This window comes from Saimiri boliviensis, chromosome 8, assembly GCF_048565385.1.
Source record: "Saimiri boliviensis isolate mSaiBol1 chromosome 8, mSaiBol1.pri, whole genome shotgun sequence".
In the NCBI taxonomy this organism is placed as follows: Eukaryota; Metazoa; Chordata; class Mammalia; order Primates; family Cebidae; genus Saimiri; species Saimiri boliviensis.
Genome location: NC_133456.1, coordinates 41,552,389 through 41,579,538, shown reverse-complemented (window position 1 = coordinate 41,579,538; position 27,150 = coordinate 41,552,389). Strand labels below are relative to the sequence as shown.

At 38.2% G+C, this 27,150-nt stretch overlaps 1 protein-coding gene across 1 annotated transcript; it reads left to right on the top strand.

Annotated features, from left to right (window-relative positions):
* The first annotated feature begins 6,704 nt into the window (after positions 1 to 6,704).
* C8H3orf85 (chromosome 8 C3orf85 homolog) lies at positions 6,705 to 20,753 on the top strand. The gene is made up of 3 exons (XM_039477626.2): positions 6,705 to 6,757; positions 17,612 to 17,745; positions 19,167 to 20,753. Exons 1-3 carry the CDS (start codon positions 6,709 to 6,711, stop codon positions 19,254 to 19,256), a joined length of 273 nt encoding a protein of 90 aa, XP_039333560.1. The 5' UTR covers positions 6,705 to 6,708; the 3' UTR covers positions 19,257 to 20,753.
* The last annotated feature ends 6,397 nt before the right edge of the window (positions 20,754 to 27,150 follow it).

Genomic DNA, 27,150 nt, shown 5'->3' with positions numbered 1-27,150 from the left:
AACATAGAAAGTTTTTAAAGTAGGCCAGAAGAGTGCTCATCAATGTTACTGTGGTGGCCCCAAATGATGCCTAGCTGATGTATCGTCTCCATTTGAACCCCCTGACCTTTTCTCAGGCTCTCTTTTCCTGAATTTTTCTTCCTCCCCCAACTCAATTTGTCCTCACGGGAAATTCCAACTCACCTCACTGGGAAATGTTCCCTGAAACTATCTTCTCCCACACAACCAACAATTTTGATATCTGTTGTAATGCTAGTACTTTGAACAGTGCACATGGAATGCATTCAAATAGACGGATTTTGAAAAGTGCTTAGAGCTTACAAAGTATCTGATAAATCATTGTTGAATGAATGAATGACAACTGAAGGACAAGACTGAAGGACAAGACTGTAAATTCTCAATTTTCTGTCTTTTAATACTGCTCTGTGGTGTATATACAAATTAGGAAATAAATGGGAAAGAGTGAGAAGAAAGAGACTTTAGACAACATGAGCTAAATTGTCATCTTAAGATTCAAGGTCACATTGGATCAGCTTAAGATCCAAGATCAGTCATCTTAAGATCCAAGATCCAGTATCACCTTGGATCTTAAGATGACAATTAAACCTCATATAATGGGGAGCTCTTCTCTTCCTCAGTGCAGGTAGGATCATCAGTCTTTCAAAGATCCTGAGCTACCTACGACTACTTATTGAAGTCCTGAAGCTACATTTTCAAACATTAAACCTAAGTTATCTCAGGCTGTAGCAATTTTTTTTTTCCTTTTGAGATGGAGTCTCACTCTGTCATCCAGGCTAGGCTGTAGCACATTTTAAAGCCTACAGTAACCACACTAAAATGAATACAAGGTCAGAATACATTTCTCTGACATTTTAGTAATTTCTCCAAGTTAATCTGTCTCCTACTTTTAACATATGGTGAGTATATGCCCCCACATCCTGATGATAGCAGCATTAGAGCCTCAGTAGATAGGATAAGAAGTATAGTGTACTTGACTTGACTGGAAGGATGAAAGAGAGAATATACTTCGTATGTGTCCTCAGCAAGTCCTGGTTTTATTCTTAAATTGAGAAAAAAAAAAAATGAAAGCAAAAGTTTCAGCTTCCAAGACAGAAACATGGTCTACACAATAATTGAAAAGTAGTTTTTAATTACACCAACCAGGTCTGAATCTTGTGCTTTGCTAAAGAGCTACTTTAGCAAAGTAAATGAATACAAGTTAAATGATCTGATATCATCATCTGCAGTTAGCTCAAGACTTTACAGAAACTGTCATTCATTCTTAGGATGTGGTTGCTATGTCATTCTCTGCTTAAATATCAGGATATTCGCTCATGTCCTAGGAAAGAAATGGCCCCCCTGAGATGTGTGACCTGATAATGATGACACATTATACTAAGAATACAAATACATTAAACCTTTACCTGCAGTCAAATCAGTTAAAATGATTCCCTTACCAGGTGCTACAGTAAACTTTTGTTCTCATATAGCAACTCGTTGAGAGTCTCAAATAACTTCATTAAAATAAGTGCTATCACCTGCTCACTTCCAATAGGTTGACTGTAGTTGAAAGTTCATTTCAATGTTTAGTTAAGAGTTAATATCTTCTCCTCCCCAACACGTTGGCTGACTCTCTACCTTTTATTGATGCCAGTTATGACACGGAATCATGCCAAGCTGTACCATGCCCTTCATTCCTTCTTATCAGAATTTTACTAATGAGCATTACATTCTCCAAAGCTTTGCAGTTTGTTGGGCTGTATTGCCTTGCTGGCATGACTCATGACAGAAACTAAGTTCAGCTTGCTTCTTGGTAGTATAAAGGTTTTTTTGTTTGGTTGGTTGGTTGGTTGGTTTTTTATTTTGAGACAGAGTCTCACTCTGTCACCCAGGTGGGAGTGCAGTGGTACAGTCTCGGCTCACTGCAACCTCTGCTTCTCCAGTTCAAGCCATTCTCCTGTCTCAGCCTCTCATGTAGCTGGGATTACAGGGATGCGCCATCATGCCAAGCTAATTTTTGTATTTTTAGTAGAGACGGGGTTTCACCATGTTAGCCAGGCTGGTCTCGAACTCCTCACTTCAGGTGATCCACCTGCCTCAGCCTCCCAAAGTGCTGGAATTACAGGCATGAGCCTCCGCACCCTGCCAAAAGGTGTTTTTTTTTTTAAACCTTTATTTTTCCTTCTTTAAAAATTTTTGCTGGGCGTGGTGGCTCATGCCTGTAATCCCAGAACCTTAGGAGGCCAAGGTGGGCAGATTACAAGGTCAGGAGTTCAAGACCAGCCTGGCCAATATGGTGAAACCTCATCTCTTAAAAAAATAATAATAATAATTTTAAAAAAATAAAAAATATTTTAAATGATATCAGATCTGATTTTCATGTTTCTCTTCTAATATTTGTTTTTCATTGATAATGTAAGAGACTATGGGAGCTTACTAAGGTCTATCATATCAAAGTAATGATTTCTAAGTATAAAGCATCAGAGTTGTAAACAGACTCCAATGATGAGCTTCATTAATCCTTCCACTTGATCTTTCCATTTTTCAAAGATATTCCAATTTGATTTCAAAGAGCATTTCTATATGTTTATAATTGAGATTGCCAATATTCATGGATTTTGGCTTTTTTCTTTCACAGATCATAAGAAGAGACAAGCTCTGGGGAAAACTATTTAAAACTCAAGCATCAACATCAAAACAAAACGACATTATATTTGTTTTCTGTAGCCAGTTAGATAAGGCTGTAAACTGACAGGCCAGTGCAGGAAAATACTGACTCAAATTAATTCAATTTAATTTGAATCAGTTAATTCAATTAAGTTCAGTAATGTTTACTGAGAACTATTATATGATAAGCACTGTGCTAGGCACTAAAGGTACACAAACAGGAGTAAAAGGTAATACCAGCCTTTGGGAAGTACGTCATCTACTCGGAAATACTGAAATGTACCTACATAACTATCATGAGGGAAAACATGATCTAATGATTAAAGGTATGCAGATAAGAGAACAGCAGCCAAATCTGAACTGGGGGATCAGGGAAGGCTTCATTGACCAAAAAGGATAACAGTTTCTTGCCCATGAAGGATTTTGTATTATATCTGTACCTCCCCAACGAAACTGAGTTGCCCTGGCCACACTCACCTCATTTGTCTCATTTTTCTGGCTCATGCTCTTTTGTATGAACGGCATCTCTACTTCTGCTATAAAGCTTTACCCTGTTATTTCTGAACACTCCTCGGACAAGTTATGAAAACTCTCGGAGCCTAAGTTTCCTTATCTGTAAAATAATGATAATATTGTCTCCATAGAATTACTGTATTAAATGAGACAATGTATATAAAATTCATGGAATAGCTGTTATTATTTTTTACTTGCACTATCTAACCCATCCAAAATAACTAACTGATGATCCATAGAGAGAAGTAAGGTAAGAGAGATAGGAAGCAAAGCCCCTCTCCCATTCCTCCTCCAGACAAACTTCATTTTAGGTCTGTAATTTGAAGAATGATAAAAGTGGAGAAAAGAAAGATAAATTTCTCTTTTGGTTCTATAATCTCCCAGCTTAAAAAACAAAAGTATTTGTTCTCACTCGTAATTGGGAGCTGAACAATAAGAACACATGGACACAGGGATGGGAACACACACACACCAGGGCCTGTGGGTGGGTGGGGGGCAAAGGGAGGGAGAGCATTAGGACAAGTGCCTAATAATCCATGTCGGGCTTAAAACCTAAATGATGGGTTGATGGGCACAGCAAACCACCATGGCACATGTATACCTATGTAACAAACCTGCATGTTCTGCACATGTATCCCAGAAGTTAAAGTAAAATTTAAAAAAAGAAAAGAAAAAGGAAAATAAAAAGTATTTTCCATGATTTTCTTGGTATTCTTCTAGTCTGTCACACAACTAAAAATTTATACCTTTTTACAAAGAAAAAATAATGGAGACTTAAGGAATTGTGGCAACAGCTATTGCATCTCCAAAATCTTGCACAGCTGGACACGTGGCCTAAGAGTTTGCAGTGTGTTTCTACCTAGCTGTCTTCTAAAGCCTTTCATTTACCAGTAAATGGAGGCATAACTCCCAGGTAGAGAGCTTAAGGTTTCTAAATACCCTCTACAATTTAAAGATAGTCATCAACAAAGTTGTTTTCTACCACTTTTATAGATCCATACCAACTCATTACAGATTGCATAATCTTAATGAAACTGGCACACAGGCATAATTTGTCATTAAGAACAAATTGTATAATGATGAACTTAGTCAATTAATCAAGCCACTGAAAAGGGCAATTGTTTGAAAAATGAAAGTAGTGTTCTGGTTGTATCGATTATATACTTTTGTTGGAAACAAACACATTTTACAATACAGTAAAACATTCCTTGATTTTAATTAAACTCTTTTTTTTGAGATGGAATCTCACTCTGTTGCCCAGACTGGAGTGCAGTGGCACGATCTCGGTTCACTGCAAACTCTTGACTCCTGGGTTCAACCTATTCTTCAACCTCAGGCTCCCAAGGAGCTGCGACTACAAGCATGTGCCACTGCGTCCGGCTAATTTTTGTATTTTTAGTAGAAGGTGTCATCATGTGGGCCAGACTGGTCTTGAAAACCTGACCTCTGGTGATCTGCCTGCCTCGGCCCCTCAAAAAGTGCTGAGATTACAGGTGTGAGCCACCACAGCCAGCTTTAATTAAACTTTTATTTTGAGATAAGTAGATTCACACACACTTGTAAGAAATAATACAGAGAGATCGTGTGTGTCCTTTACCAAGTTTCTCCCAAAGGTAACATGCTGCAAAACTATAGTACAATATTACAATAAGAATATTGACATTGATAAAATCTACTGGTTTCATGCAGACTTCCCCAGTTTTACATGTACAGTCATCCCTTCATATCCTCAGATTCCACATCCACTGACTCAACCAACTGTGAATCACAAGTATTTGGGGAAAGAAAACCAATACAAAATAACATAGAAAATTTTAAAAAAATAAAATCTAAAAATCAAAGCAGTACAACTATTTATATAGTGTATGCATTGTATTTGTTACCATAAATAGTCTGAAGATGAGTTAAGTATAAAGGAAGATGTACAGAGCTTATATGAAATTACTACATCTTTTTATATGAGGGACTTAAGCATCAGTGGATCTTGGTATTCTGAGGGTCCTGGAATCAATTTCCTGCAGATACTGAGAGGTGACTGTGTGTGCTATGTGTATTTAGTTCCATTTAATTTTATCATGTGTATGTTTACATATTCACCACCACAGTTAAGATAAAGAACAGTTTCATCACCACAAGGATTCCTCATATGGCCATTTTATAAGCCACACCCACCTCCCTTTTCATCCACTAATCTATTTTGGCAACCATGAATCTATTCTTAATTTCTTTAAGTTCATCATTTTCAAGGAAATATATAAGTGGAATCATATAATATGTAACCATTTGAAATTTGCTGTTTTCACTCATTATAATTCCCTTGAGATTCATCCAAGTTGTATAAATCATTGATAAAAATCAATATTTTTATTAAGTTATTAAGAAAATTTTAAAATTTTTTTAAGAAGCACAAAACTTACATAGTACCATTATGTGAAGACCTCAAAGAACTTTGGGAACAGGAATTTATTAACCTTTAGGGCAAACTGTAGCTCAAAGTCGTGCTTTGAAGGCAGATCAAGGCAGGTACGAGGCCAGGTGATTTGCTGCCAGATTGACTCAGTAATTCAGTAGTTTCTGTCAAAATTGAACTTAAAGGTCACTTGTTTTTCTAATAATAATAATTTGTTTTTTTGAGACTGGGTCTCACTCTGTCACCCAGGCTGGGCAGTGCACTGAAACCTTCACCTCCCAAATTCAAGAGATTCTCCTGCCTCAGCTTCCCAAGTAGCTAGGATTACAGGCACATGCCACTATACCCAACTAATTTTTGTATTTTTAATAGAGATAGGGTTTCAGCATGTTGGCCAGGCTGGTCTCGAACTCCTGACCTCAAGTGATCTACCTGCCTCAGCTTCCCAAAGTATTGGGATTACAGGCATGAGCCACCACACCCAGCCAATAATTATTATTTTTAATAGTTATTATTATTGCTGCTGGTAGTAATGCATGGTGTAGCTATATCACATTTTAACATTTAGTTGTTGAATGCTATCTGGCTTGTTTCCAGTCTTTGCCTATTGCTAATAAAGCCGTTATGAACATTCTCATATAGATTTTTTTGTGAACATAAGTTTTTATTTCTCTGACACAAATGCCAGTAGTGCAACTTCTGGGTTGAACAGTAATTACAAGCTTGAATTTTTAAGAAACTACCAAACTGTTTTACAAAGTGACTGGACAATTTTACATTTCCACCAGCAAAACATGAGCAATCCAGTTTTCCCACCTTTTTTTTTTAACATTACATTAATCTATGTAGATGGTAAAATCAGTAAATAAATAAATGACCCATATAAAAACAGCCTGTAAAAAGTCAGTTCAAAGAGTCCAAAGGGTAAAAAGGCAAGAGGTATATTTAAAAGCCACCTCAGGCGAAGGCCTCTCTCTGACTTGTGTCTCAGTTTACGGGGCTTCCAGGTATGCAATAAATGCTTTATACTTCTGAAAAGTACCTGATACACCCTAAAGCTTTGTTCCAGTTAATAAATTTTTTTTTTTTTTTTTTTTTTTTTCCCCAAAAACAGGATCATGGCCTATAAAATGCTTCAAGTAGCCCTGTGTTCAACACTGCTTATCGGTAAGAACCTATTTCTTTTTTATCATGTCTCTTACAACCATAGGGTTGATAATACCTTTTGTCTTTTTAAAGAAATGAACAAACACATTTTATCTATAGGCCCATTCTATAGCACTGGGGGAACCAAACTATTGTAGAATGCTGTGGTTTTGAACACGTTAATGTTAACTCTGTGTGTGTGTATGTGTGTGTGTGATCATTTTAATGATCCTAATTATATATTAACATGATACTGTTGCTAAGAACATTGTTTATCCAGTCCACACTCAGCAGTTAGTTGCTCAGTTTCCATGAAGTTGTGCGGTTCTGAGTTAGTTTCTTAATTCTGAGTTCTAATTTGATTGCACTGTGGTCTGAGAGACTGTTTGCTATGATTTCCGTTCTTTTGCATTTGCTGAGGAGTGATTTACTTCCAATTATGTGATCAATTTTAGAGTAGGGGTGATGTGGTGTTGAGAAGAATGTATATTCTGCGGATTTGCAGTGGAGAGTTCTGTAGATGTCTGTTAGGTCTGCTTGGTCCAGATCTGAGTTCAAGTCCTGGCTATCCTTGTTAATTTTCTGTCTCCTTGATCTGTCTAACACTGACAGTGGAGTGTTAAGGTCTCCCAGTATCATTGTGTGGGAGTCTAAGTCTCTTTGTAGGTCAGTAAGAACTTGCTTTATGTACCTGGGTGCTGCTGTATTGGGTGCATATATATATTTAGGATCATTAGCTCTTCTTGTTGCATTGATCCTTTTACCATTATGTAATGCACTTCGTCTCTTTTGACCCGTGTTGGTTTAAAGTCCATTTTATCAGAGACTAGGATTGCAACTCTTGCTTTTTTTTTTTTTCTCTCCATTTGCTTGATAAATCTTCCTCGATCCCTTTATTTTGAGCCTATTTGTGTCCTTGCACATGAGATGGGTTTCCTGAATATGGCACACGGATGGGTCTTGACTTTTTATCCAATTTGCCAGTCTGTGTCTTTTGATTGGGACATTTAGTCCATTTACATTTAAGGTTAATATTGCTATGTGTGAATTTGATCCTGCCACTTTTATGCTAGCTGGCTGTTTTGCCCATTAGTTGACATATTTTCTTCATTGTGTCAATAGTCTTTACCATTTGGTACATTTTTGGAGTGGCCAGTATCGGTTTTCCCTTCCTTGTTTAGTGCTTCTTTCAGGAGCTCTTGTAAGGCAGGCCTGGTGGTGATGAACTCTCTGAGCAATTGCTTGTCCATAAAGGATTTTATTTTTCCTTTGCTTATGAAGCTTAGTTTGGCTAGATATGAAATTCTAGGTTGAAAGTTTTTAAGGATATTGAATATTGGCCCCCACTGTCTTCTGGCTTACAGAGTTTCTGCTGAGAGAGCCACAGTGAGTCTGATGGGCTTCCCTTTGTGGGTAACCCGACCTTTCTCTCTGGCTGCCTTTAGCATTTTTCCCTTCATTTCAACCCTGGTGAATCTGATGATTATGCGCCTTGGGGTTGCTCTTCTTGAGGAATATCTTTGTGATGTTTTCTGTATTTCCTGGACTTGAATATTGGCCTGCCTTGCTAGTTTGGGGAAGTTCTCCTGGATAATATTCTGAAGAGTGTTTTCCAGCTTAGATTCATTTTCTTCGTCACATTCAGGTACACCTATTTAATGTAGATTAGGTCTTTTCACATAATCCCATATTTCTTGGAGGCTTTGTTCATTTCTTTTCACTCTTTTCTCTCTATTCTTGCCTTCTCATTTTATTTCATTGAGTTGACCTTCAATCTCTGATATCCTTTCTTCTGCTTGGTTGATTTGGCTATTGAAACTTGTGTATGCCATGGACACAGGGAGGGGAGCACTACACACTGGGGTCCGTTGGGGGGAAATGGGGGAGGGATGGGGGATGGGGAGGTGGGAAGAGATAGCATGGGGAGAAATGACAGATACAGGTGAGGGGAAGGAAGGCAGCAAACCACACTGCCATATGTGTACCTATGCAACAATCTTGCATGTTCTTCACATGTACCCCAAAACCTAAAATGCAATTTAAAAAAAAAGAAAGAAAGAAACTTGTGTATGCTTTGCAAAGTTCTCATGCTGTGTTTTTCAGCTTCATCAAGTGGTTTATATTCTTCTCTAAGCTGTTTATTCTCATTAGCATCTCATCTAATCTTTTTTCTAGGTTCTTAGTTTCTTTGCATTGGGTTAGCACATGTTCTTTTAGCTCTGAGAAGTTTGTTATTACCCACCTTCTCAAGCCTGTTTCTGTCAATTCATCAGATTCATTCTCCATCCATCTTTGATCCCTAGCTTGTGAGGACTTCTGATCCCTTGGAGGAGGGGAGGCATTCTGCTTTTTGGTGTTTTCATCCTTTTTGCTCTGGATTCTTCCCATCTTAATGGCTTTATCTACCTGTGGTCTTTGTAGTTGGTGACTTTTGGATGGGGTCTCTGAAAGGACGTCCTTTTTGTTGATGTTGAAGCTATTTCTTTCTGCTTCTTAGTTTTCCTTCTAACAGTCAGGTCCCTCTGCTGCAGGACTGCTGGAGGTCCACTCCAGGGATCACCTGTGGGGGCTGCAGAACAGCAAGGGTTGCTGCTGGTTTCTTCCTTTGCTATCCTCGTCCCTTAAGGGTACCCGCCAGATGTCGGCCTGAGCTCTCCTTCATAGGGTGTCTCTTTGGGTATATGGGCGTCAAGGAGTTGCTTAAGGAGACAGTCTGTTCGTTGTAGGAGCTCAAATGCTGTGTTGGGAGCTCCATTGTTCTATGCAGAGCTGCTAGGCAGGTACCTTTAAGTCTGCTGCAGCTCAACGCATAACCGCCTCTTTTCCCAGGTGTTCTGTCTTAGGAAGGGTGGCTTTATTTGTAAGTTCCTGTCCTGCTGCTGCTGCCTTTTTTCATAGATACCCTGCCCCCACAGAGTAGTCTAGTCACAGTCTGTCAGCAGAGGCACTGCTGAGCTGCCACAGGCTCTGCACAGCTGCTGTGTGAACTGCCTCGGTAGTGGCAGACTGCCTGGGTAGTGGGGGACGCCCTTCCCCCAGCTGAGCTGGACCATCCTGAGTCTCACTGCACTTGCTGTGAAACTCTCAATCCAGAGCATTTGAGATTGCTTGTTTCATGGGGGTGGTACCCGCAGACCCAAACTGCCTGGCTCCCTGTCTCAACCCCCTCCCTTTCAGTTGGATAGATGGCTGTCTCTCAGGCGTCCCAGGCGCCACTGGAAACAGCTGCCCAGACTTGTGTGAGTTTCTGTGCTGACCAGACACCAGCTGAAACCCCCGTGCTGTAAACTGTGGCGTTTTCAGCCCGGGAATCTCCTGGTCTGTGGGCAGTGAAAACTTGTTTGGAAATGCGGTGAGCACTCACCCTCTGCGCTGTTCTCACTGGGAACTGCACTCTGGAGCTGTTCCTATTTGGCCATCTTGGATCCTCCCCTCTGTTTACTTTTCAAAGTACTCAAAGTGTCAGCAATTGTAATGCCAGTAAAGTGGAAGTTCCTGAGTTAAAAAGTCACTTAGAAAGCATCCTGTTAGACCTTTGTTTTTTGTTTGTTTGTTTTGTTTTTGTGTGTTGAGACAGTTGCTCTCTGCAACCCAGGCTGGAATGCAATGGTGCAATCTCAGTTCATCGCAACCACAACTCCCCAGGTTTGAGTAATTATCCTGCCTCAGCCTCCTGAGTAGTAGGGACTACAGGTGCGTGCCACCACACCCAGCTAATTTTTGTGTTTTTAGTAGAGACAGGGTTTCACCATATTGACCAGGCTGGTCTTGAACTAACCTCAGGTGATCCATCCACCTAGGTCTCCCCAAGTGCTGGAATTACAGGCATGCACCGTGTCAGGCCCGTTAGACCTCTGAACAGCACACTTGATTATGAAAGCCAATCCACATTTCAGCACCCGTCTCCATTTTTTCCCATTTCCTTTCATCCTCTTTGCCTTCTGTTGTGTTACTTTATTTATCTGCCCTGTGGCTTTTCACTTCTGTCTTTTGTAAACCCCCTTCATTTTTCTCCCTTTCCTCAAAATTTTTTTGTTCTTGATTTCTCTCTCCATCTCTTTCCTTCTGTTCTCTCCTTTTTCTTCTTCACATTTTTCTCTCATAACCCAAATTGCTTCTCTTCCATTACCCGTCTCTGTCTCTCCTTTTCTCACCAATTTTTATCCAAATTCAAACAAAGTAAGAGAATACATTCTACTAACCTTAACTCTTCTGTCTTCTACCACACATTTTTGGATCAGTGACCAAAGGTAAGGGGGAAAGAAAGAAAATAACTATGCCATTGTGTGCAAAAATTAATTACTTGGTGGGGCGCGGTGGTTCACGCCTATAATCCTAGCACTCTGAGAGGCCAAGGTGGGCGAATCATGAGGAGTTCAAGACCAGCCTGACCAGAAACCCAGTCTCTACTAAAAATATAAAATTTGCTGGGCATAGTGGCGCATGTCTGTAATCCTAGCTACTCAGGAGGCTGAGGCATGAGAATCACTTGAACCCAAGAGGCAGATGTTCTAGAGAACCGAGATCATGTGCCACTGCACTTCAGCCTGGGCAACAAAGCAAGACTCTGTCTCAAAAAAAAAAAATTACTTCACAGAGAATATTCAAATTTTAGAAAATATGAATCTAAATATGAGTATTTTAGTCTCTCACAAAATCATAAAATTTATCCTGCATCTATAGAAATCTTTGAAATTTTTACACCATTACCAAGACATTTATATATGCTTTTCTCTAGATCCTCTTGCGTACTTTATTCCTAATGACCATTTATACCTTATTTCACTACTTAATTTGTGTGTGTTTCTAATTTTGGGGGCAGTTATTTCATCTTTCTAAAAAACAAATATTGTAAAGGCAAGAACTGAGACTCAGCAGTCCAATAAAAATAGTAAACGAGAAATATTATCTACTTATACTGAGTGTGAAGTGTGTTCTGTTCACCATCCCATACACAAATATCTTTTCAGCCATACATAAATACCTTTGAACTTAAGGCAAGTCTGTAGTGCTTACTCTCCATCTCTAGTCCTAGGTATCAGGTAATACCACGGATATTACCTAGACTCTAAGGAAATAGCTAGTAATAGGCCTATTCTGTGGATCTGCCCAGATATTTTATGCCTTCTGACCCCACTGAATCTCATTGCATTTATTTGAAAAACATACAGACATTGAAGGTTACATGTAGGAAATAATTCACAGTTGTGCCAATCTGGGATTGACAAGCTCCCACTGGATAGCCCTGTACGTACTGAGTTTTTTTTCCCCTCCTTTTTTTAGTGAGGCTTCAAGACAACAGACTATTGGGTTCTCTAAGCTACTCTTTCTTCACCTCTCTCTTAACAAATGGCACCCTTCATCTTTGTCCTGGTTTTGATCAAGTTGAGAAATAAAGAAATATGATTATGGAAGGCAATCGATTTCCTTTATTCCTGAGGAGGGCTAATTTGGACAATGTAGCTTAGAAAAAGTACATAAAGGGCCTGATGACTGGACCCCTAAATTTGTCAAATTTATAACCAATTGCAAGTTGTAGAACCAGAACAGAAAGCATGTCCTAGGAGGGTAGTTTACTCTCAAGAGAAAAAGAAAGAGCTGAGCTGGACACAGCCAAGTTATACTTCTTGGATTTACAAATTAACTGAGGCACTGACCCTTCCCAGGAGCAGAGCACACAAAGGCTGAGGAGGGTCCTGAGATTATTCTAAATGAGCTTCCTCTATAGCACAGAAAACAGAAATCTGCCACCAGACTCTGCCCTTTAATTCTGTATCCTATTTTACCTTAGGCTTTCTGATCTTTTTTATATATAGGTTCCTTCCACACGTATCATTTCAAGGTTACGTGTATAGTATTTAGAACACTGTCTTTTCCCCAACCACTGTGTTAGAAGAGTTTTTTTCAGCTTTCTAGGGGTGCTAGTAACATAGAGAGCCTTTTATTTCTAATGATGCAGTTTTTGTTATTCTCATACTGCTCATTAGCCTGTGACAGGCCCTCCCCTCTTTGTTCATAATGTGAGTACATTTTTATCTGTTTTGCTTTAATTATTGGGTAAGTCTACTTTAGCCTCTCTTTCACTTATTTCTGACTGTCACAATGCTAAATTTTTCAATAAGTTCCTTGAAAGTACTAGGAACCTTGGGAGAAATGCCAGACATAGTATGCACCTAAAGTAAAATAAAATAAAACAAATAAAAGAAAGTAGTAGGAACCTTGCCCACTTAGCATATTTGTGCTTCCAATAACACAACACCATGCATAGAAAGTAGTTTTTGGTTAATGACCTATTTGTTATTAATACATTCGAGATTAAAATATTAGATCTGGAAGAGACCTTAGTGGTTGCATAATCCAGATTTGTTTCACAGAACGAAAAATGGAAGTGCAGGAATAAGAAGTGGCCAATGACCTAGCTGGTTACTGACAAGGCCAAGAGAAAACTCTGGGTCTCTGATCCTTCTAGGCTTGTGTAAGGAGAGCTGTGATCCCAAATAGTGTCTGCTTTATACTCTGAAGTGTTTGCCTTGTTTCTACTGTACAGAATTTTCTGCAGAGGATATTTGAGAAATACATAGACAAAATATTTACAGATCCTATTAAAGTTGACTATGATGTGGGGTGAAAAAAGGGGCATGTGTAAGGAGTTATAAAGAAAGAGAAAAAGATATCTTTCATAGCTGATGATCATAAAGTTTAAGAAAGGCATTAACCTGGTTGATATTGCCTACATTTTAAAAAAACACACTCATTTAAAAATCAACAAAGCGATAAAAGTCAGGGTTCCATTTTCAAGACCCAGCAATATTGCATAGGTTCACAAATGTAAACCCCTGGTCTTGCTCTCACTAACTTTCAAGGTTGATCAGGCAGAATGAAAAAGGGAGGAGAAACTTCTCAAGCAGAGAAGATAATAGCCTGCCCTTCTATATTACTTGCATTTTTATTTCCAGCCCTGCCAGTGACTTACTATATGACCTTGAGTGAGTCATTTCATCTCTGCGTGTCAATTTTCTCAATTTGTAAAGTAGGATAATAAATACTACTTTCTGTGTCTCTCATGGGTGATGTTATCATCACCATCGATTAAGATTTATTGGATGCCTGTTGGGCTTATAATGCTGAGGTAAGTGGTTTGTCCTAGGGAGGAGAAGGAGATTATATCGGTAAAACGTTTTCCAGGAGCAAAAAGGTAAAAGACTTACAAAAGACAGAATTGTTAGAGCTTAAAATAGCCATGGTGTATATTTTAAAGCATACTTCTCTGCCAAGATTTATGTAATAGCATTTTTTTTTTCTTAGTGATCATATAATGCACCAGGATGACTATGGTATAAAATTCTGGTTTTACTTTTAAACCATTTACTTTTAAATCAAGTAACACTATCTTAAGCAATTACTACAGATTCACTATATAGCTATAAATTATATCCTAAGCATCATTTAGAGCTATTTATTGTTTATTGATGGAACTGGATCTATTTTGCATACCCACTAATTTTGTTTTGAAAAAAAACACTGATTTATTAACAGAATAATAACACATAAAATATGTAACACTGTAACTAATACCTTTTCTTTAAAGAGAATGATGAGAAATCTGAAAGGTGACCCATTAGTGCATTTCATCTAAAAGCAAAAAAATCAAAGCTGGTTGGTTCACACTGGTCAGCCCAAATGAACGTGGGTTCCTTCCTCCCATCTTCCTCAAATCAATCCTGTCTTCCCACCCCACTTTCACCAGATTCAGGCCCTCCTTATCTCTCACCTGGACTATTGAATAGACTCTGATCTCATGTCCCTTGCTCCTCTCTTCCTTTTACTGTCTGTCCTTACACAACTGACAAAAGGGTCTTTCAGAGTAAATCTGTGAAAGAATAAACTAAATGTGGTATATATACATATATATTAAATACATAAGTTGTTATTCAGTTTTAAAAAGGAATGAAATACTGATGTCACAATGTGGAAGCACTTTGAGGGCATTATGCTGCGTGAAATAAGCCAGACATAGTGTATGATTCCACTTACATGTGATGCCTAGAACAGGCAAATTCATAGGAAAAGAAAGTAGAATAGTAGTTACCAGCAGTTGGGTAAGGGTTGATTGGGAGTTGTTTAAAGAGTAAGAGTTTCTGCTTGTGACAATGAAATAGTCCTGGAGATGGATAGTGGTGCTGGTTACAAAACACTGTAAATATACCTAATACCACTGAATTGTACACTCAAAGCTGGTTCAAATGGCATGTTTTATGTTATGGGTTTTTTACCACAATATAAACAATGTTTTTAAAAAGTATATCTGGTCCTTCCTATCATTTTCTTATTCAGAAATGATCATTAATTATTTAAAGTGAAGTCCAAACTCCCTGCTATAAAAGTTAAAATCATTCAGAATCAAGCTCCAACTTACTTTTCCAATGTTATCTCTGACCACATCTACACTACAAACCTACCTTTCAATCATTTTGGCAAAGCAAAAGTCACCAACCCTGAATCTTCCTTTGTTCCTCCATTCCTTAACTCTCTGGTCTCCTTCAGCCTGGAATATATGTGCTTTGCTTCCACTTCCTTCATTCTCATTGTTGAAACGTTAACATATCTTTGAAGCCCAATTCAAAATGAATTTCTCTGTGAGGTCTCCACGACATTATCAAAATTAATTGCTCCAACTATGGATGGTCTGATCACAACATGTCTTCTTATAATTATATATGACTCTGACTATAATGTGAATGATTTAATGGCAAGGGTTATTTGTTGTCTATCTTTGCATGCAGTAGTGATTAGCAAGAGTAATTTTTGTTTATTTTTCCATGCAGTGATGATAATCAAAGCAGGAACTAGGGTGAGAGAAGTGAAGAACTTATGGCACAAAATTTATATAACCCTGAAAGTGAGTTCCTTGTATTTTGTGCCCTATCCTAGGTGTCTCACTTGCCTCAACTTAGTCCCAGCTCTTGTGATTAGCAATTTACCTTGACATCAGTATGTATAATGCATTCTATAAGTTATCTACTACCGCATAACTAATTTTTCCAAAACTTAACAGCTTAAAACAATTAACATTATTGCAGTTGCAGGGTCATGAATTTGGGAGTGGCTTAGCTCAGTGGTTGTGGCTCTGGATTTTTTTATGATGATGCAGTAAAGATGTCAGTGGGTGCTACAGTAATCTGAAGGCTTGACTGGAGCAAAAACATCAGGTTCCCAGGTGGCTCACTTACCTGGCTATTGGTGGGAGGCATCATTCCCTTGTCTTGTGATCTTCTCCCTCAGGGCTGCTTGAGTGCCCTCACAACATGGCAGCTGACTTTTCTCAGAGCAAGTGGTCCAAAAGAGGGGCAAGGCAGAAGTTGTAATGTCTTTTATGTCCTAGCCACAAAAATTGCACATAGTCATTCCACAGTAGCCTATGGTTACTTAAGTCAGCCCTATTAAATGAAAGAGGGGACTACTACACAAGAATATGAACAACAGGAGGTAGTGATCTTTGGGAGCCACCTTAAAAGATGGCTTCCACAGATATGCTTGTTGGATTATGCTAAACTGGATTAGCTAGCAGCAGAACAGTATTACTTCTAGGATCTGTCATCAATATCTTCTAAGTTTAAATGTTAACTAATATTATTATTTTTTATATAAAACTCTTCTATCTAGCCACTTCTGACTATTGTTTTGAGATAGTAAAACACATCATTCCTCTGGTTTAAATTTTAAAAAAACATTTCCCCTTCTCCCATCCAGCTAAATCTAATTTTTCCTTCAAGGAGCAGGTGAAACAACTTCCTTGACCGTAAAACCGTCTACTTGTTCCCCAGCATCTTAGTGCTCAATAACACCACCTTCTCCTAAATTCCTTTAGTGCAATCAAATCCTGTGTTGCCTCAGTTTGTCTTTTATCTTTGACCCTGGATCCCAACTAAACAAAAAGCCCTATAGAGGCAAATTTTCATACTGTATAGCTTGCTATAACCCAGGTTCATACAGAGGGTTGGCCAATAGAGGACTGCTAATAATTAGGTTGTTAAGTGCCTAATATAACATTACTCACAATTAGATGTTGTAATAAATGTTTCTTTATCACAATGAACAGATTGTATTGTCCTATCATATAGGTCAGGAGAAAATGTGTTCTTCCTTTGTATTGATTCAAGTTATAATTCTGAACACAGTTGTGTTTTACTTGAGAATGAAAATACAACACCAATTGTTAAAATTTCAAGATCTTTAAAAAGTTTGGATTTTTAAAATTATGATTTTTTTCTTCTTAATCCTGGAGTAGGAAGGAGATGCAAAATACAAGGTGCTTTGATTTGATGATGAATTGATCAGTACCAATAATTTAAACCACAGTGTCAGATTTGGGAGCAATCTAGTTCAAACAAAAAGATCAGTTATATTTTGGAGGGCTAGGAAAGCAAGAATAAGATAGTTGTCTGCCTAGTTTGACAGATGGTTTATATCCATTAATTTATCCAGTCCTTACAGCAAGTGTGTGTGTATTATTATGCCCCTTAACATGCAAGAAAACTAAAGTGCAAAGATATCAAGCAACTTTCCCAGAAAAGTGATAGGGCTCAAATTTGAATCCAGGTCCCGATGCATATATGGAAGCTCTGAAATCCTGCTGCGATCACTACATAGCACTGGCTTCCAAGATGAACTAAATGCAGGTCAAATTGAGTGGTGAGCATACAATGGTGACAAAGGGCCAAGGAGTCACTGTTTCACTCAGAGCTTAGCTTTTCCAGAGTTTTCTCCTCAGGCTCCCAGCCTACCAAAGACCACAGTGGTGTCTCTTGAAGAGGAAACATTGAGATGTAAACTGTTGCTCTAAAAGATGTTGTGCTCTTGGACTCTAAATTGCAGGAGCGTTGGGAGCACCATTTTTGTTGGAGGACCCTGCAAACCAGTTCCTACGTCTCAAAAGACATGTAAATTTGCCTGATTTCTGGGACCCAGATCACAGTTCAAATGTGTGGAAAAACACACTGGCCAATCAGGTATTTGTATCAGAAACAAATGGTCCTTCACCATTTATCTTTTTAAGTAGTCATTGCATTAGCCGACCACTAATTAACCACACCACTAGCCTAGCCCTGAACTTTCCTCGCTAGACGCTCTGAGCTATGGTTTGCTTTTTCCTCTCCATGAAGTGGTTTTTGCCTAGTAAACTCTGCCTCTTGCTTAAAGACTAAACTCAAATGTCCCGTCCCCTCTGAAGACTTTCCCTTCTCAGGGTGACATCTGTCTTTCCGTCTCTCCATTTTCATGCTGTTTCACATGTGGATAGCTCTCAAAATGTCAATTGGAATTACCTGTTTTGTCCACCCAACCTACCTACCTAGACTATAAACGCAGGATCTGTATCTTATCCTTCAAGGTAATTATTCTCAGAAACAAGCAAAGTGACAGTTATATAGTCAAAGCCTAATAAATGATTACATGTTTATGTAGATGAAGGAATGGATAGTGGTCAGTCTTTAGTTCACTTTCAGTTGTTCAGTAGCTGAATTTCCTCTGTGATAATTATCCAAGCTTTAATGTCGTTCCTCCATTTGCTTGCCTTTTGGACATTTTTCTATTCATTTGCATTCTTACTGCAAGAGAAGTAAAAAAGAAACTTGCATTGGCCTTTCTTATTCTATATTTACTTTTCTGATAGAAGATGATACACTCCAGGCCAAATGAAATTGCTGAATTATCTGAGGATTTCAATTATTCATGATCTCCCTCTTACAATTTAGCAATTTAGGAAACAAAGCTGGATAATGAATGAATGAATGAATGAATTCCTTCACTTATTCTTTCTTTCTTTCCACATATCTCAGGCTCTGATTATCATCAGGCATGAGAATTGTATAACGTCATCAGAAGTTGAATGTTCTTGTTTTCATGGGCCTTGACCCTGTCCTTACTCCACATAACTGGGTCTTAACAGGTCTACCAGGATCTGCTTGTTTAGCCATTGCTGGTGAAAACCACTAACTGAATAATGCAGACAGTTTTATGGCTGTTTTTTCCAATAGCTATCATTGAGCATTGTTAAAACAAGACATTTGTTTATTTGGTCAATTAAGTAATGAATAGGCTGGTAGACTGTGTCTTCTTTACAGAATGTTGACATTTTCAGGTACAGTCCTGCCTCTACTTGTAGAAGAGTTTTGTACCAACTGACAGGCACTATGTAATGTAACAAGACTCTACTACATTAGTTTATACTGTGGCCCCACAAACACTGCAAAACACTTGAGCACTGAAATAAACAGATAATTAAAGGTATGAAAACCAAACTTTATTTGGTACAATTCTTCCATTATATTTTTCTCATCTTTTAGGAATATCTGTATGATAATCAGAATAATTGATGCAAGATGTGTTCTACATACTCAGAGATCATGACTTGCGTTTCCTTTTCTTGCAGGCTCATGAAACATGGATTACTTTGAAAACAACAGCACAGTATTATTTGGGTGTGAATACTTTCACTTCTGACATGTCTATTGCCCAGTAAATATGTTTTCCTGGTTAAAGCAGGAGGATGAAGATGGTGCAAGTTGGAATGGCATTGTGCCAAAACCATAGGTTTTCGAGACCTGAGAGTATATCCATGCTGTTTACTACATTATTTATTATGTCTATCTCAAAGTTGTTGAGAAGAGTAATTATGATTACTCATGTAGAAATTTGGAATAAGACATTCTCAATAAATAGTAGTTCTCAAAAACAAAACTAAAAAAATAAGCCTGTAGTAATAACATTTACCAAAAAGATGGCATTTATGGGAAACCAGAAAAAAAAAAAAAAGTAATCTCATTAAACCACTCTGTTCATAGCTTTTACTTTCTATTGCCTCATCTTTGTGAGAGTTTTCTAATTCAAAGAAGGGCAGGGAGCTCTCAAATGGGGCTGATTCTCTTCTCTTTTCTTCAGTGCTTGTCACCTTCTTTAGTCAGCCTATTTCAAAACCGTGATTTTGCAATGTTTTCCACCAAAAGTGTACTGCTGAGGACAGTGTAGCATAGCCTTAACCCGTATAAAAGAGTAGATAGTGGCTAGGAACCCAATGGAAGCCATTCATTTGTAAGTGCACACTTCCTTCAAAGTTTCACATAAAATTTTTGCAAGTTTTGCATTCTCTTCCATAATCTGTTGATTTTTAATATGAAATATTAGTTTTGACTCACTGACCAGGCACATTTTATAATCTTTTCAAATAAAACTGAAAAATTGTCCATAGGGAAAAGTGGACTGCATTTATCCTATAACTTTCCATAGATTCATGGATTACCACCTCAGTTTGAGAAGTACTGAGAGAAAATTACTCTTCACTAAGATTGCCCCCACCCCCACAAAATCACAGGTAAATGGAATTTTTGTCTTCAGAAGTCTATTTCTCTCCATTCTCTATTCTCTATTTTAGTTGTTCTCTGTAACAATTTATTTTGAACTTTTAAGGTAAATGGAAACATTTCCCTAAAACCTAAGTTGATTTTATGTGGTCTTAAAACAATCTTAAGCACTTTTTGAGTGGCAAGTAAATCAGAAAAACCAAATGCCAAAAAGCTGTACTAGAAGGACTTTGGCCTCAGCAATTTCTTCTCCAAAAGGACACTGACAGCTCCTTGCTAGTCCACATTTCCCACCCTATGGCCTCGAGGTGTTTTCAGTGAGAAATTTAAGGCTAATTTATAACTTATTAAGTTGACTGCTATCCATTTCCAATCAATATAAACATAGATTTTTAAATTAAATCTGAACGAACAAAGATGACGAATTTTTGCAGTGGGAAGTAAGTTTGAGATTGTACTTAAATATATCTTCAGTGTTTTAACAATAATATACATTTTACTACCACAAAGTTTCATTCTTTAATCATTCAATTAAAAATTAGAGAATGCCTGTGTGTTAGTCAGCATTATCCAGAGAAACAGAACCAATAGGATGTATAGAGAGAGAGATGCTCATCCAGTTATGATGGAGTTACATCACACTAAACCCATCACATGCTGAAAATATTGTAAGTCAAAAGTGCATTTAATACACCTAACCTACCCAACCTCATAGCTTTGCCTAACCCACCGATATGGTTTGGCTCTGTGTCCCCACCCAGGTCTCATGTTAAATTGTAATTCCCAGTGTTGGAGGCAGGGCCTGGTGGGAGGTGAGGGGATCGTGCGGGTGGTTTCTAATGGTTTAGCACCATTTCCCTAGTGCTGTCTTGTATTAGAGTTCTCACAAGATCTGGTTATTTAAAAGTATGTAGCACCTCCCCTAGCTTTCTCTCTGCTGCCACCATGTGAAGATATGCTTGCTTCCTCTTCGCCCTTCCACTATGATTGTAAGGTTCCTGAGAACTCCCCAGCCATGCCTCCTGTATAGCCTGTGGATGTGAATCAATTAAACCTCTTTTCTTTACAAATTATTCAGTCTCAGGTAGTTCTTTATAGCTGTGTGAAAACGTACTAAACATACTTAAAAATACTCAGAACACTTACCTTGGCCTAAAGTTGGGCAAAATCATCTGGCAACACAGTCTACTATTGAGTACTAGTTGTTTATTTTTGTATTTGTGTGGCTGATTGGGAGTCATGGCTGGCTGCTGCTACCCAGCATTAGGAAAGACTGCTGTACCACATATTGCTAGCTTGGGAAAAGATCTAAATTCAAAATTCAAAGTATGGTTTCTATTGCATGTATGTCACTTTCATATCATAATTAAAAATTGTTAAGTTGAACCATATTAAATAGAGGACTGGCTGTAAAGAGAAAGAGATTTATTTTAGGGATTGGCTCATGTGATTATGGAGGCAGGCAAGTCCAAAATCTTCAGGGTGGGCAGGCAGGCTTTAGACTGGGGAAGAGCCCACACTACATTTAAAACCTAAAGCAGACTGTTGGCAGAATTCCCTCTTGGATTATGATAGGTCAGTCTTTTGTTTCTTCTAGGACTTCAGCTGATTAAATAAGGCTCATCCATATTATACAGGGTAATCTCCTTAACCCAAAGACAACCAAAAATATAAATCCTATCCAAAAATACCATCACAGAAGCATTCAGAATAATATTTGACCATGTTTACATATTCTACCAGAGGATTACAGACATAAATACTGTGGTGACTCTGAATTCTTCTGAAGCAGATTTTCACTGTGAAGTGTAAAAGGAACTCTGTTGGTTTGCCCTCTTCACCTGCTTAATTATAGAGGCTCACTACATAACTGGAAATGACTGGCAAGGATAATCCTACTAAATCCAGACTCCCCAGAGGCTTCTATCCAAATTTGGGGCTCACCGTTCAGACTTCACTCAAGCAATATTCTGCCTAAGCTTTCCTGCATTTTCTACAGAACCAGTCAACATATATGCTAAGGATCAGGCTGACCCTTTTCATGTCTCTTGCACATCCTACCCTCTAGAATTCCTGTAATGCCAATTCACATGATTTCACAGTGGACATTCCAATGCTGTATTAGTCCAGGGAAACATTTCCAAGTCTTCCTATGATGATATGAAAAGCATAGTGTTCATCTTGTTATGTGTCCTATTCACCCACTTTTCAAAACCTTCAACTGATTAAAAAAGAGGAAGTAACATTTATTGAGATATATGTTTTGCTGTATGCTATACTAAACAGGTATATACTGTATTGAATAATCACAACAATCTGATAACAGATTCCATTTTAGGGTGATGAAAATTAAGGCTTAAATTGCCTAGATAGAGCTAACCAAAGGCAGCTCTGTAACAGCAATTAAAAATGTCTAGACTTCTGGCCAGGCACAGCGTCTCATGCCTGTAATCCCAACACTTTCAGAGGCCAAGGCAGGTGGATTGCTTGAGGCCAGAAGTTTGAGATCAGTATGGCCAACATGGTGAAACTCTATCTCTGCTAAAAATACAAAAACTGAGAAAGACATGGTGGACTGTGCCTGTAACTTGGGTGACTGAGGCATGAGAATCACTTGAACCCAGGAGGTGGAGGTTGCAGTGAGCTGAGATACCACCACTGCACTGCAGCCTGGGCAACAGAGTGTGACTCGTTCTCAAAAAAATATGTCTAGACTTCAATCATGGCTTTCCTTTGGCTGGCTGTGCAGTCTTATTGACACCTCTCTGTGCTCAGCTTCCTCTTTAGTAATATGGGAATAATTGGATCCACTTACTGTGAGGAATAAATAAGATCAGGTGGAACAGTGCCTGGCATGTAACTAAGCACTCAACAAATGTTAGCTATTACTATTAGCTTTCCTAAGGTCACACAAAAGTCTATGCTCTTTTGGTTTTTCACATGTACTCCAGAATTCTGTTACCCATAACTCAAAGTTCCCCCACATCTGGCCTTTTTAAATTATTTCATCCACTCCCCTCAAATACTCTTTCTACCTTGTATCACTTATTGATTAATTTATCTGCTCATTTAACAAACATGACTGCCATCTTTCCTTGGCCTAGGCATGGTGAAAGTACAAAGAGAACTGAGACACAGTTTCTTCTCTATGGAGCTTCAAATGTAGTAAGGGAGAAAAACATCCACTGCATTTATACAAAAGAAAGCTACATCGATTCAAATTCCAAATTTATGTGTGCACAAATTTATGTGTACTCAGCCTGGGGGATTCAGGGAAGGTTTCACTGAGGAGGTGGATTTAGATTTAGGTTTCAAATAATGCAGAAGAGTAACATACGCATATGTAATTATAGCATATGATATGGCTATAATTACAACCTTTATTTATAGCAGCTTATATTTATAGAACACTTACCTACATTTATCACTATCACAGTAGTGCATAATTACACCATTACAATATTGCAGTATAGTCGGGCTCCATTTCTGTAGGTTCTACATCTACCAATTCAACCAACCTTGAATAAAAAATATTTGAAAAAATGAATAAAAAATAACAATAAGACAATTAAAAATAATACAAATTTAAAATTGTACCCCATAACAACTATTTACATAGCACTTCCATTGTATTAGGTAATTATAAGTAATCTAGAGATGATTTAAAGTATACAGGGGGCTGTGCATACATTACATGCAAATACTATGCCATTTTATATAAGGATTTTTATATTAAAAATTTTATATAAAAAATTTTATATAAAGATTTTATATAAAAAATTTTATATTAAAAGATTTTATATAAAAAATTTTATATTAAAAGATTTTATATAAAAATCCTTACATAAAATGGCATAGTATTTGCATATAACTATATGCAAAAAATTATGTAATTTTTATCAAAATCTGCAGGGTTTTTTTTTGTTTTTTTTTTTTGTTTTTTTTTTTTTGAGACGGAGTTTCGCTCTTGTCTTGTTGCCCAGGCTGGAGTGCAATGGCGCGATCTCGGCTCACCGCAACCTCCGCCTCCTGGGTTCAGGCAATTCTCCTCCCTCAGCCTCCTGAGTAGCTGGGATTACAGGCACGAGCCACCATGCCCAGCTAATTTTTTGTATTTTTAGTAGAGACGGGGTTTCACCATGTTGACCAGGATGGTCTCGATCTCTTGACCTCGTGATCCACCCGCCTCGGCCTCCTAAAGTGCTGGGATTACAGGCTTGAGCCACCGCACCCGGCCAAAATCTGCAGATTTTGATATCTGTCGGGGGGTCCTGGAACTAACTCTCTGTGAATAGCAAGGAACAGTTTTAAGGTTAGGATTCAATTGAGATTTATATTTGCAACTCCAACAATATTTAAAACAATGTCTGATGTGCAGTAAGTGTTTCATGAATAAATGGGTACTGATGCCTATCAGTAAGTCATAGTCACAAGATTTTGCCCTTACCGTTTTATGTCAGTGATAGGACAAACAAATACGATGGGATGTAATTTATCCACAGTGCTGTCCAGTGAGTCGATCAGAGAACTGAGTAAGAACTCAATAGTATTTTTTCATTTCTGCTGCTTCTGTTTCATCCACACAGCAGTGCCAGTCTCAAAAGATACCCGTTTTTTGTTCCAATTGATTATAATTTAAATAGAATAACTAATGGATGAGAACCACTGTACACATAACAAATTAAAAATAAAGGTATTTATTTTCCTGTGTGGATTTTACTTTTTCCATTTACTTTCCTCAGATTGATCTCAAATATCTCAGGCAATTGAATCAGGCAGAAAATATATATATATCTCACACTGTTATCTTCAATGACAGTGGCAGTCTGAATGAATTTTATTGAAAGTAATTTAGCATTGACTGGTTAAATATACAAACTACCCATCTAAATCAGAGACAGTGCCAGACTACTTCAAATTAGAGACAAAAAATAAATATTTGGAGATTACATCACAAATTGGAACTGTCTTAGAAGGGAGTTCAAATGTAAAAATGAAATAAATTATTTAAATTTAAAATATTTTACTTTATCCATCAGTGACAAAAGCAGCTGCGCTTTCTCTTTCTGATCCTAACAATAGAAAACAAGATAGCTGTTTTATAACAGACAAGTTGAGAAAGGTATGCCTTCTTAGGTCCAACCTTTTGCCCCATCAAAAGTATATTTTTGAAGAGGTAATCTTTAACCCAGGAAGGTAACTATACAGAGAAAAAAAGTCGCCTGACCTGTCATACAGTTGAACTTTTAACTGCCTCTAATGATCAGACAGGAATTCTCTGGCATTTTTCCTGAGAGTTTTAAGTTTAACTTTGGGTTGTGTCCCACTTGGGGAAAGAATATGGAGTGGGTATAGCCTGGTATTTAAGAATGTAGCCTCTGGAGGCAGAAGCCTGTTTAAGTCTTATAAATACCTAAGGTCTCGCACTGTTAGAACTATCCCTGATTATGGTAGCAGTGTTGAGAAAATTCCTACTGGGGACTCAAGTCAACTATATATTTTTTTAATTTTTTAAGTTTTTTTTGTTTTTTTTAGAGACAGGGTCTCACCCTGTCACCCAGGCGGGAGAGCAGCAGCACGATCATGGCTCACCACAAGTGACAAACTCCTGGGCTCAAGCTAACCTCCCACCTCAGCTTCCTGTGTGTTGGGACTACAGTCACATGCCACCATGCTCACTAATGATTTTATTTTTATTTTGTAGAGACAATGCCTCACTACGTTGCCCAGGCTGGTCTCAGACTCTTGATTTCAAGTGATCCTCCTGCCTTGGCCTCCCAAAGTCCTGGTATTACAAGCATGAGCCACCACATTCATGACAAACCATTCTTTTAATCACCTGAATTTCTCTGATTCACATACTACCACAGATTATTTCCCTTTAATGTGCCATAAAATAATTACCCAAATGATGAAACATTTACATTTTAAAATGCAAGGAGCTCCCAGTAGTCAAAAACCCTAAATCAACAGAGATTCGTCTTTCTATTGTTGTTTTTCTAAAGAATCTCACACATAATGGCCAGCAGCTACACATTTGTGAGATTTCTATGTTTGAGGTACTACAGTTACTTTGTGCAGGGCCTCAAAGATGAATGAGACTTACCAGTTCCTACTGATAAGGATCTCCAGACGTGCAGTGAAGTGAGGGGCTACTGTCTGTGCACACTATCACGACGTAAAGTGCCACAACAGAAGTCCTGTCCACAAAGCATTCTTGATGGCTGGGTGCCTTGGCTCACTGCAACTCTGCCTCCCAGGTTCAAGTGATTCTCTTAATTTCGGCTGTCCGAGTAGCTGAGGTTACAGGAACACGCCACCACACCTGGCTAATTTTTGTATTTTTAGTAGAGACAGAATTTCACCATGTCAGCCAGGCTGGTCTTGAAACTGTGGCCTCAAGTGATCTGCCAGCCTCAGCCTCCCAAAGTGCTGAGCTTACAGAAATGAGCCATCATGCCTGGTCTATACTCACCTTTTTTGAATCATAGTTGACAGCAGGTAACTGTGGATAAGGAGCAACTATGGTAACTCAAGGCAGTAGCTTAGAATGCTGGCTTATTTGACATCTTTAAAAAGAACAATACAAGACAGGACAAAGGAAAGTGGTTTTAGGCTTCCAAAGGTGGAAACCATGGCAGCATAAATATATGGGAAGACACTAATGGAGTAAGGTTTGTTGATTCCTTTGGACCCCTCTCTGAGCTAACAAGCATTGTCTCTAGTAAAGGAGAATTTATACCCTGTCTTTAAGCAGAAAGGTGGGAGGAAAGAGAGAGAATTCCTCCACTGCTGATTCTTAATTATCTTTAGCTCAGCAACAATTTTTATAACAAGGAGGTGTATTTTGGGGTGACATTTCTAAGACACTGCATTCCTTGGCTTGTGGCCCGTTCCCATCATCTTCAAAGCCAGCAACATGGCACTTTCTGTCTCTTCCATCACCATTATACTCTCTTCCTCTCCCAACTCTTCTCTCTCTCATGAAAGCTGAGAAACGTTCTCCATTTTAAAGGACTTGTGATTAGGGCAAACATCTGAATAATCTAGCATAAT

Bases quoted from the DNA above. Each gene is read 5' to 3' on its own strand.
- C8H3orf85 (XM_039477626.2), top strand. From the start codon at position 6,709: ATGGCCTATAAAATGCTTCAAGTAGCCCTGTGTTCAACACTGCTTATC. The intron at 6,758-17,611 runs GTAAGAACCTAT...TCTAAATTGCAG, and splicing joins GTGTTCAACACTGCTTATCG to GAGCGTTGGGAGCACCATTT. The intron at 17,746-19,166 runs GTATTTGTATCA...CTTTTCTTGCAG, and splicing joins AAAACACACTGGCCAATCAG to GCTCATGAAACATGGATTAC.